We start from the raw sequence: 12,328 nt of genomic DNA on the forward strand, positions 1-12,328 counted from the left end.
GCCTGAACATAAAATAAGGATTTAGTTTGATGGGTTTGCGATTTATGTTTCTTCTTATCTTCTCTGTTCTTTCTCCCTCTCCCTTTTAAACAACCCTAATAAACCTTACTGTGTTTGTGTTTAGTTAATGGTACCAAGGGTAATTTATTTTATTTTATTTTTTAAAAATTAATTTTAATTGGAGTATAGTTGATTTACAATGTTGTGTTAGTTTCCGCTGTAAGGGGTAATTTATTTTAAACCTTTGTCCTTCAGGCTCCGGATTTCTACGTGCAGATGAAGTGGGAATTCACCAGCTGGGGTGAGTGGCTGTGGGCTTGAAATTTATTTAGCTTGAATATAGGCTTATATAACTTTTTATAAAAGTTATATGTATTTTTTTTTAATCTAGAAAATGAATGGATGAGAATAAGGGAAGACAGTCACCCACAGTCCCACATAAGCACAACTGTTGTTAATGCTTTAGGTGTGTTCCTTCCAATCTTTTCCCGCGTGCATAAGACTTTTTCTCCCAAGCATTCATCAGTACAATATATAGACAATTTTGTCTCTTCCTTTTATCAGTTATCACTGACATTTATCCATATTATTCGTTTTTTAATATCTCACTTTAAATGGCTAAAATCTTAGTAAGATTCATCATAAATCAGTTACTCATTTCCTTGTGGAGTTCAACGCGATCCTTTTAAACTTGTTTTTCTCTTCTTTTTTTGAAAAATTAATTATTTATTTATTTTTGGCTGTGTTGGGTCTTCGTTGCTGTGCACGGGCTTTCTCTAGTTGCGGTGAACAGGGGCTACTCTTCGTTGCAGTGCACAGGCTTCTCATTGCAGTGGCTTCTCTTGTTGTGGAGCACGGGCTCTATGCACGCGGGCTTCAGTAGTTGTGGCTCGTGGGCTCTAGAGCACAGGCTCAGTAGTTGTGGTGCACAGGCTTAGTTGCTCCGCGGCACGTGGGATCTTCCCGGACCAGGGCTCGAACCCGTGTCCCCTGCATTGGCAGGTGGATTCTTAACCACTGCGCCACCAGGGAAGTCCTAAACTTGTTTTTCTAAGGAAGAAGATGAGATGAATATTGGAATAGCTTGTTTTTAACAAAATGGATGTATTTCTCCAAAATCTTATGTAAGGCAAATTGACTGACAGTAATTTTCCTAGATGTTCTATTTCTGTTTCTTGTAGATCAGTTAATGACAGTTTCTAACTCCCAGATTTTCAGCTATTTTCACTTCCAGACTTCCCTTTCAGGCAAGAAGTCATATTTGTAATAAAACATTTAAATGAAGTAAAAAGTATATGAAAGAACAGAACTTCAGGTTCTTCTATGAAACTGAGTTCTTTTTAATGCAAATAACCACTCTGATCTCAGTTTTTGTTAAAAAAGCAGCATATTTTAGACATTTGATATCTTGAATGGTGGGCCTGACAGTATAGGGGGGGCCTCAGCCAGATGGCGAGAGTAGCGTATGTGGATGAGGACAGCCAGATGGATGCGCTCTAGCCCTGATGGTGGTCAATGAGAGGGGTTCATTCGGGATTGAGGATACTCTTGGGAAATTGATTTAGCGTTTTCTCTGGACAAGACATAGATCTGCAGTTTTATAAACAGCTGTAGAACAGAAAGTCCATTTTTATTTTTTAAGAATGACTCCTTGTATTGTAAGTGTGGGAGCCAAGCCCAGTTCTGTATGACCGACGCCATCTTGCCACTCCTGTCCTTTCATTGAAGTCAGAACCCTGATTTCTGGGGCCTGGCTGTTCTGCTTGGCCCTCGGGCTTTTCTCAGTAGTACACTTCTCTTCTCCAGTGCCCTTGGTTTCCAGAATATGCCCGAATGATGTCTGTCGCATTTGGAAAAGTGGTGCCAAACTGCGTGTGGATATCACATTGCTGGGATTTGAGAACATGAGCTGGATAAGAGGGAGGCGGAGTTTCATCTTTAAGGGAGAAGGTGAGTGGTTCTGTTTTAGTAATCACTGCTCTTCCTAAGTGCTGAGTGATTTTTTAACCATCAAAATGTACTCACATTTATGTGTCTTTTCCGTGCCTGTCTCTGGGGCATGTTCTGTTGTTGTTGCTGTTATTCTTATTAGTTATTCAGCTCTCAATTCCTATATCTTATTTCTTATCTGGATAGTTCTCTTGCACATATCATTTACCACCCAACACTGTTACCCTCTTGACATGATGTTCCTAAACCTCTGAGTGCAAGACTCTGTCTTGTATCTCTTTATATTGCCTCCATAATCAGGCATGGTCCCCTAATGGAGGGTGAGAAATGGTGTGGCTAACCCAGTGTTGTGCATAAATAATTTATATTAATTAAGTAATCATATACTTAAAGAAGTACACAGATGAAATGCGTTGCTAACAAAAAATACAAATTATTTAAAAAGTCTGCATCTTTGGGGAAGATGGCCCAGAGCCTCCTCTGAGTTACGGAAAGTTGGCCAGATCATTCCTGGGCAAGTAGGTAATCGAAAATCAATAGTCTTTAGGTTTTATCAGATAGCACCAGGGGGTGGGGGGGATGGGGTGTGTGTGAAAGATGATGCGGTTTAACATACAAAGCTGCTTTGGTTTTGCATCTTCCTTGCACTGTGCTTAGTTACGCCCTTGTTTCCATGAGCAGACAACTGGGCAGAGTTGATGGAAGTCAACCACGATGACAAAGTGGTCACCACTGAACACTTTGACCTTTCCCAGGAAATGGAGCGCCTCACTCTGGACTTGATGAAGCCAAAAGGCAGGGAGGTTGAGAGGCGGCTCACAAGCCCAGTCATTAACACCAGCCTTGATACTAAAAACATTGCTTTTGAAAGGTATGGATTTAGGTTCTGCATTTTCATGTCTAATCCCTTTACTGCCATCTTTAGTGCCATGTATGTATAAATTGGAAAGTATGGGTGGATTGGGATTTTTCTAATATGGTGTAAGAAACACTAGTGTGTTTTAAAGTTGATCTCTGCTCTAACCAAACAAACCACAGCTGACATCCTCCACCATGTATCATTTTTATGGCACATTGGTTAAGTCTTGGAGAAATGTCTTCATATTCTTTTATGGGCCCTTTTCTAATGGATTTTGCTTGAATTTTATTTCTGTGTTTGGCAATCCACAAGACTCCCTAGTCCCAAATCATGGAGCTTGGAGTTTCCGAGGTAGAATCGGTCCAGTATTGAGTGTGGTTATACTGATATTAGTCAGTCAAATACACACTTAGCATACAATTAAATGTGGTCCTCCCCCTCATCCGCCTCCTGCTTCCCCATGAGGCCTAATAGTTTAGAGCAAGAGTCTGGAGGGGTTTCAGTTTTATTCCAGACTTTATCTGGAGAAACCTTTGGGGAGGTCTGTGCCTCGGTTAACCCAGGTGAGAACACCATCTCTGGGCCTCTGCCTGTGGGCGGAGCCGAGGCGGGGAGGGCCTTTGTAAGGGGGTGGAGGCTGTCATAGCTGTTGGCCTGAGTGCTTCTACCATAGAACACACTGAACTGAGGGAGTCTGTAAGAGCCCTGAGTGTTTGCCTAGGATGTCACATCCAGCTCTCTGTAAACCAAAGCAGCATAGCCTGAGCTGACATGGACACTATTCTTCTGGATTTAGGCTTTCTTTTCTCTTAATGAATATACTGACTGTTCTCTCTTTTCCTTTTCTTCTTTGTTTCCAGTATAAAATTTATTAATAAAACAGAGTCTTCGGTTTAATCAAACATAAGGTTTAAGTGCCCCTTTCCCCTAATTTAGATCAAGCTGTGGAATTAGGGTATTTGTTGGTAGCAGAAGAGAAAATGCCAGGTATGCTGCTGCTTTGGGAGTGACACCCCCTGAGGCAGGGTCAGTCCCCTGTCGCCAGCCTCCTCGCACCGGCCTCACCAGGTGACAGCCGCTGTCTTCCAGGGACAGCAAGGTTTAGGGACTGACCGTGGCTTTACCTGAAAGGGTCTTGGGAAGACATCTCCAGGCTTCAGCATTCGCCTCTGCAGGCCGGGAGGGCACGCCAGCATAGGGCTCTGCTCATAAAGCTGGAAGACAGGGGAGCCGAGGGCTGGAGGAACCTGGCGCCATCGGCAGGGCTGCTAACTGTGCAGCTTTGAGCAAGCGGCTTCATCTTCAGGTTCCTGTTTTCCTCAGCTGAAAAGAAAAAAGGAGTGAATCTCGAGATGAAATCTCAGATGTCATGAGAGGAGCCACTGTTCCCCCTAGTTCGGCAGCAGAGTGTCATTGTAGCGTCATTGTTTGCTCTGAAGTGTAATTTACAGAGAATGTGATGGTTACTGGCTGTTACCCAGCGGAGGGTAGACAGCCCCCCTTCCATTTGTACTGAGTTACATTTTGTATTCCTGTGGTCCCGGGGTTTTCAGATGGTTCAGGCTAACCCTCATTTTGCGAGCATCAGAGAGTTGCTGAGAGAGAATTTCTAGAAGGCACCTGCTGTTTTTGGTGCTTGGAATGAAATAGGTGCTCAGTGAGCTTCTCGTGGTTCAAGCAAGGGCTTGGGCCCCTCTTGAGGGTGAGGTTTGCTGCTAGAAAAAGTGTGCTTGCCTGGTTCTTACCCGAGGTGTGAGCTAGTGTTCAGCTGATTAAATTTGGAAGATGTGGGCCTGTTATATTATGATAGTCTTCTTTATCCCTTTCTTTCTCCTAATCTTACTCTGAGCTTGATGCTTGCAAAGTAATACTTTTGCCCGAGTGAATTTTGGGCCTGTGGATATATACCCTCTGGTTGCAGTTTGGATTTGTCTCTCCTCTGAAAGGTTCTGCTCTGCCCACCTTAAACAGAGCATTCCCTGCCACCCTCAGAGCCTTTCTTCACATTGTGTGGCAGCCTCCGAGTCCCAGCATGTGCTAAGTGGCCTTTGGCACGGTGGTCTCAGTGGAGACGGGCAGAGGTGAAAATGGCAAAAGAGGAAGCTGGGTTTTCTCCTATCATTATCAGATGCCTCTGCATGTACAGTTAATCAAGGAGCCAAGGATTTATTAGAATCTTGGTTTTAAAATAGGATGTAGATGTTGAGTTTAATAACTAAGCTGTCTGAGAGTGGATGTGGGGAAGGAAATGGAGCAGCCAGGATTGCAGGTAGAGCAGATGTGGGTGAGTGAGGAGCGTGGCAGTTCCCAGGGAGAAAGTGCGGCTCTCATTTCTCAGCATCCACGAAGGATGAAGTGGAGCAGACCTAGTCATCCTTCAGTCCGAGTGCCAGAAAGCGATGATTTCCCGTGCCAAGATACCAAGTTCTTAGTGAAAGACAGGAACTGAGGATTGAACTGTTCACCCAAAGGAATATCTTGATTTTCATTGATCGCTGACTAAAAGGGGACTCAGGTTCATTAATGAGGCAGGTGCGGTCCCTAAATTTGTTTCTGGAATGTAAATTGGAGTTAGCTAGCATGTGGTATCATCCCTTTAGGAGTCCTCTCTTTCCCTCCATCGGTCACGTTGTGCTAACTGTGGGTAACGAATAGGAAAGTTAAAGCTCTGGTCCCTCCTTTCTCTGATGGACTGTAATACACACATAAAACTCCGCATACCCTGTCTGGACTAATTGCATTTACCAAATCTCATTAGAAGAAAAGCAAACTGTTTGGAAACACAACACGTAGATAACCGCCTCCCGGCCACCTTTCTGGAGCTTCCTGCGCGGTGTCCTGCTTCACCCCGGGGTCGGAGCAGGAGGCAGGCAGTTGCCTGACACCGGCCCGAGTGCAGCAGTCACAGCGAAGCTGGGATGTGATGTCCTAGACAAAGGGGCAGTCTGGGCAGGGCTCCCCTGGGAGTGGGAGCATTTCCCAGGGTGAGCTGCTTTGAAAAAGAATCAGAGCCTCTTGGCCGCATTTGGCTCCTAAATGCATTTTTTTTCCAGGAGTATATTGAGTTGAGTAACTGGGTGTTTGGGCACTTTACCAATGCTACAGCTGCTGCTGAAGTGCTGGGCTGCTTTACAAGCAGTTCCACAGAGCTGGACTCAACGGCTGGGCTGAAAAACTGCTTTTGATATTCTTTTCCCCCGCTGCACCAAACCTGATAACGCGCGCGACTCCCAAGCCTTTTCGCAGGCACTAATGGCTTCTGCAAGCAGCTCTCCACAGTGATGAGTTCCTGCCCCACCCATGTTCTCCCAGGAGCAGGATGGTCTGTGCCTCACTGTTCTAAGAATTCCTCGATTGAGATGCTGCTGCTTATGGGGATAGAGCTACTGACTCTATCGGTGCCCACAGCTGGGATGACCCAGATGAATGCTCTGGCCCAGATACCACCTTAGTGGCGAGCCCTTGGACGCTGGTCATCTGCACTCACTTCTTGGGGACAGCTGTCCAATAAATGTCACCACCTTTGTTGCCTCTGCCGGCAGCTTTCGTAAAGAAGCCAAGAATGGAGGCTTTCTCTTGCCGGGGGTGAGGCAAATTGATTAATAACTGTGGGAGGGGGTGGGGGATGCTTGAGCCATCTGTCATTAATAACATCCTTTTGTGGACAGTAGGACCCTAATTTCCAAGTGTCCTTCACTAACTTAAGCTGGGGGAAAAAACCTATAAAGGCTGCAGGGATAAATCTGAATGGCATATTGTACATGTGGAAATTTGTGGTGTTCACTTTTTATCAGAACTAAATCCGGATTCTGGGGCTGGAGGACAGATAAAGCAGAAGTTGTTAATGGTTACGAAGCAAAGGTAAAAGGAAACTCTTAAAATAAGATTTAATATAGCTATTTAGCTTCTATGCAAATGAGGATTCTGTTCAGATTTTGTCATGCATCTGTGCCGTGGAGGTGCTCTGGGGAATAAGTTCTGTCTAGTGTGTCTCTTCCTTGGATTTGTATCTTATTTGACTTTCAGAAAATGGAATAGCATGTCCCAAGGAGGTCTCTAGTTATGGCAAAGAGAAACTATGTTGTAGAGGAATGAGTCCAGGTACCAGTTGTCCTGGTGGGAGTGACAATTCCTTTAATTCTTTAAAAAAAAAAAAAAGAAAGAAAGAAAAGAAAAAGAAAGGACTAGATTTAACATGCTTGATCATCTTTTTTTATCACCTGAGTGGGTTTAAAATATATATATTGTAAAGTAGCTTTTATGAGTCTCCCAATATTTTTAGTCAGCCTAATTGTAACCAGTAGGCTTCCAGCCCACTTACATGATGTCAGTGAATTTAGAAGATAGTTGTCATAGTGGAGACGAGAGTTGCTCGAGTCATCTGGCACTGTGTCAGCGGGAAAGCTGTTTCCTGGCCTCTCGTTAGCCCTGCAGTGCAGCGGGGATTGATGGCTCACAACGGTGCTGCCAGCAGCTGCACGGTCCTCTGGTGACCTCTGAGTGAGCAAAGAAAGCTTACGTCACGCTCAGTGAGATGCACTTAGAAATAGCCCTTCCAGTGCTGGGTGTGTTTCCTGAATCTTTAAACGTTGGGAATCCACGTTTTGGCATATACAGTTAATTCTCTGTGAACTGTGATGTTTGATCTTCCAGACCCCAGTATTCTTCAATCAACCTTGAAAACAGAGCATTGACCCTGGCAGTTAAAATAATTTGAGGTCAATATACGGAATACCTTTTAAATAGTGGCTTGCTGGTTTTCTCTAAATCTTACCAGTGTAGAGAACCTTGTGTTCCTTCCTTTTTCCTTCTGTCCAGCAGATGGCTGTCTAAGTCGGTCTGAGTATAAGATTACCACAAATCAGTCCAAGTACACGATGCAGGTTTGGGCCCCTTAGTAGAAATCCAGCTGGGAGGCCTAAATTGCAGGACCTTCTTTGAGAGTGTTTAGCAACAAGAAGGGCAAGTTGGAAGGTGCAGCCTGTCACCGTTAACTACTCAGGGGTAATTAAAAATGTCAGAGATGCAAAGTAACTGCTGATGCATTTCTAAGTTGGTAGCTGTGTATTTTCTCTGAAGGGTTCTAATGAATGTTAACCATTTCTCATTTTTATTTTGCTGGGTTTTGTTTTGTTTTGGCTTCAGCATTCTTGCTCTTGCTATGCTTATTTGTTGAGTTTTGATTCCCCGTGTCACTGTTTCCTTTCGCACACATCTCTCAAGGTTTATACAGTGAACAATGTGAGTGTGATAACCAAAATACGGACAGAACATCTGACTGAGGAAGAAAAAAAGAGATATAAAGGTAATCTCTTCCCTTCTGCCTTTTTTTTTAAAAATAAAATTTTTAATTTTACTTATTTATTTGGCTGCGTTGGGTCTTCGTTGCTGTGCGCGGGCTTTCTCTTGTTGCGGCGAGCAGGGGCTACTCTTCATTGCTGCGCGCGGGCTTCTCATTGCGGTGGTTTTTCTTGTTGCGGAGCACGGGCTCTAGGCACGCGGGCTTCAGTAGCTGTGGCACGTGGGCTCAGTAGCTGTGGCTCGCGGGCTCTAGAGTGCAGGCTCAGTAGTTGTGGTGCACGGGCTTAGTTGCTCCGCGGCATGTGGGATCTTCCCGGACCAGGGCTCGAACCCGTGTCCCCTGCATTGGCAGGCAGATTCTTAACCACTGCGCCACCAGGGAAGTCCCCCTTCTCCCCCCTCTTTTTTTTTTTTTTTTTAGCCTAGAGGAAGTCTTTGTTGCCTCTGTTAAATTTGGGGGTTAATGTGATCAGGTCATGCCAATCCAAATTTCCTTTTTATAACATTTTCCTTAGTCTGACTCTTTCTTGGAGGTCCTCCCCTGTGGTTGGCTCCAGTTGTAATTAAAGCCATTCACAGGGCTTGTTTATGTGTTATGCAGAACAATTGTTGGATTCGGTTGAAAAAATCTGTAGATAAGGATATTGGAGAATATTTATCACTGGAATGAGTGATTTAGTCCAAACTATCACGATGAGAGATTTGGACAGAACTTGGGCTCTGAGCCAAAACATGGCCAATACATGGCTGCCATATCCCAGCTGGCGCGAGGCCGGTTCAGGGCCTTGTGAAGTTACCTACCTGCTGTGCCTTGGTCTCCTCAGCGGTGAAATGAGTGCTACCAGACCTGCCTTAGAGTCATCAGGAGGATTAGATGAGTTATTACACATAAACCTTGAGACTGGGGCTTGCAGCGTGCGGTGAGCATGTGGCCATTGTTAACTCACACCTCCACTACCGTTCCCATTAGTCCAGTTTGACAGGTGAGGAAGCTGAGGCCTCCGACCAGCCAAGGTGCAGTTAGAATCCAGATCTGGCTCGTTCCTAAATCCAAACTTTTTCTACTATTCTGATTGAATTCTTTTTTTTTTTTTTAATTTTATTTATTTATTTATTTATTTATTTTTGGCTGTGTTGGGTCTTCGTTTCTGTGCGAGGGCTTTCTCTAGTTGCGGCAAGTGGGGGCCACTCTTCATCGTGGTGTGCGGGCCTCTTACTATCGCGGCCTCTCTTGTTGCGGAGCACAGGCTCTAGATGCGCAGGCTCAGCAATTGTGGCCCACGGGCCCAGTCGCTCCGCGGCATGTAGGATCTTCCCGGACCAGGGCTCGAACCCGTGTCCCCTGCATTGGCAGGCAGATTCTCAACCACTGCGCCACCAGGGAAGCCCTTGAATTCTTATAACTATTGTTCATCTAGCTTAGAGATCCTAATAAAAAGTGTCTTAGAAAGAGTAAGTTAGGGGCTTCCCTGGTGGCGCAGTGGTTAAGAATCTGCCTGCCAATGCAGGGGACACGGGTTCGATCCCTGGTCCAGGAAGATCCCACATGCCGTGGAGGAACTAATCCCGTGCGCCACAACTACTGAGCCTGTGCTCTAAAGCCTGTGAGCCACAACTACTGAGCCAGCGTGCCACAACTACTGAAGCTCGTGTACCTAGAGCCCATGCTCCACAACAAGAGAAGCCACCACAATGAGAAGCTCGCGCACTGCAGTGAAGAGGAGCCCCCGCTCACCACAAGTAGAGAAAGCCTGCGCGCAGCAACAAAGACTCAACGCAGCCATAAATAAATAAATAAATATTTTTTTTAAAAAACCAAAACAAAAAAGGATAAGTTAGCTGATGGCTATTGGGGATGATTTTATTGGCCTGTCCATAGATGGATTTCCTAATGCATGATGGAGAAACATGAAGGTAGGATGAGAATCTTTTTCTATAATCATAATTAAGGTATAATATTCGACATTCAACTTTTCCCTCCTCTGTAGCGGACAGGAACCCACTGGAGTCTTTGCTGGGGACTGTGGAACACCAATTTGGTGCTCAAGGGGTAAGTCGAAGCATGAGCTTCCAGCACGGTTTAACAGGAGATGACTTTTCTCTGCTTGTGGGGGCATTTACTGAATCCTGAGCAGACCACTCGATTTGAAAAGGCTAAAGAGTACTCCCCAGCTGAAATCTGAGATATTCTTTTGGAAGAGAATAAGATGACTGAGTCTTTGAAAATAAAGATTTTAGAGGCAGGTAGTGATTATAGAAATCAGGTGCTTTCTCTCCTGTTTTAAACTAGGCCCTCACTATAAAAATGGAACTGAAAAAAGGATTCAGGACTTTATATTTTAATACAGCACCTGAACAAACATTTTCTTTCTCAGTCCTCACAATAACCATATGAAATTGCTGCCGTGGAGGTCACTGCGGGTCAGAAAAATGAAATTACCTTTCCAACGTCACAGGCTAGAGAAGGACAGAGCTGGAACTTGAACTCCAAATCTTCCAGATCCCATGTGCTTTCAGATATTTCTGTCTGTCTCTCTTTTTCCTTTCTATAATCAGGAGATAAAAGGAGAGTGGAGAAATGATTTGAAATGGAGAAATCCATTAGACTTGGTCATATAGTTTGGTAATCTGTTTGTCAATTTTCTTGTTCTGTGCAGTTAACTTAATAAAAAAAAGTTAATGACTAGAACTTCCTGCTCTGTAGCTGGTTAACATGTCCACCTCAGAGGCTGGGTGCCCTAGGCCTCCACTTGTCAGCATCATTTGGCATTTCTGACTCCCCTGAGTTCTGGCTCGGCAGGACCTCACCACAGAGTGTGCCACCGCCAACAACCCCACAGCCATCACGCCTGACGAGTACTTCAACAAAGAGTTTGATCTGAAGGACAGAGACATCGGAAGGCCGAAAGAGCTGACGATTAGAACACAAAAGTAAGAGAGACTCAGCAGCCGTTGTCAACTTAACGGATTCTTGTTTGTTTCAGAAGTCGTGCTGTTTTCCAGTGTCATGTTCTGTCCTTCCTCTAAAAATAATTCGGTCCTTCCTTTAAAAATAATTTCAAATTACTGGAACTTCCCTGGCGGTCCAGTGGTTAAGACCCTTCCACTGCAGGGGGCACAGGTTTGATCCCTGGTCTGGGAACTAAGGTCTTACATGCTGCAAAAAAAAAAAAACAAAAAACCCCAAAAAACAAAAATTACTTTATCTGATGAAAGGTAACAGTAGATTGCCCATCTTATTATTTGACCTTCTCCAAATAGAATATAGATTGGATATAAGAATTCCTTATTTTTTTTAACTGCCAACAAGCTTCAGCTGATCAAATGAAATGGTTTCCACCAGCTACCAATTCTTCCTGCTTGCTATCGATAAAGGCTTGTAGCGCAAGTCATTTCCCCTGCTTGCCCGATTTCAGGGTGATGCGAGCTCTTTGTGGCTCTAATCCCTTCCCAGCTCAGACGTAGGGGAGGTAAGATGACTGGGAAGGCTGGGGCGTGGGGCGTAAGGAAGCTGGCGTTGTCTAGCCTACTGCGTAGAAGTAACGCAGTCTCCCTGTCTGAGGGAGATGGCCTCAGTCTTTTCTCATCCAATCCGGCAGGTTTAAAGCAATGCTGTGGATGTGTGAGGAGTTTCCTCTCTCTCTCGTGGAGCAGGTCATCCCCATCATTGACCTGATGGCCCGAACTAGTGCTCATTTTGCCCGACTGAGAGACTTCATCAAACTGGAATTCCCACCTGGATTTCCTGTCAAAATAGGTACCGTTCAATAAACCACAGACAGGAGTGCCCATAGGTTCTGCCCGTTTTTGCGGGAGACAGAGTGTGCTTCAGGGAATTGGAGCACCTGAGGCAAAAGAAGCAGACAGTAGACTTAACGGAGGAGGGCAGAGTTATCCTCTAGTTTAATTTGGTTTAAAGAAGTGTCATGATTCTTAGTTCATTTTGCATATTAAAATTAGGAGATCCCCCCAGCCATCAGTTCTATTTACAGATGGTGCTGACAGATGAAAAAGGCATAAAAATGTGACACATTCATTGTTTTAATATGAAACCTTACTTAAGTGAAACTTCAAATTAAACTTATTATTTGAGGAAGACAATTGACACTAAGATCCTTTGATACGTTAATATGTTTCTGGGCTTGAATTAGTGTGCATGATACCACATATAATACATATTACTTGTGAGGAATTTACATTTTGGATAGTTGTATCCTG

The 12,328-nt window shown here is 44.4% G+C and overlaps 1 protein-coding gene across 1 annotated transcript in view; it reads left to right on the forward strand.

The window, feature by feature from the left end:
• Nucleotides 1-12,328, forward strand: part of ANKRD13A (ankyrin repeat domain 13A) — a 34,197-nt gene that overhangs the window by 15,820 nt on the left and 6,049 nt on the right. The window contains exons 4-11 of the mRNA XM_061169584.1: nt 256-301; nt 1,807-1,950; nt 2,632-2,821; nt 6,604-6,670; nt 8,033-8,114; nt 10,099-10,160; nt 10,911-11,041; nt 11,710-11,867. Coding sequence (XP_061025567.1) covers nt 256-301; nt 1,807-1,950; nt 2,632-2,821; nt 6,604-6,670; nt 8,033-8,114; nt 10,099-10,160; nt 10,911-11,041; nt 11,710-11,867 — 880 coding nt within the window. The remainder of the gene's footprint in view (nt 1-255; nt 302-1,806; nt 1,951-2,631; nt 2,822-6,603; nt 6,671-8,032; nt 8,115-10,098; nt 10,161-10,910; nt 11,042-11,709; nt 11,868-12,328) is intronic.

This window comes from Eubalaena glacialis, chromosome 15 (genome assembly GCF_028564815.1).
Source record: "Eubalaena glacialis isolate mEubGla1 chromosome 15, mEubGla1.1.hap2.+ XY, whole genome shotgun sequence".
Lineage (NCBI taxonomy): Eukaryota > Metazoa > Chordata > Mammalia > Artiodactyla > Balaenidae > Eubalaena > Eubalaena glacialis.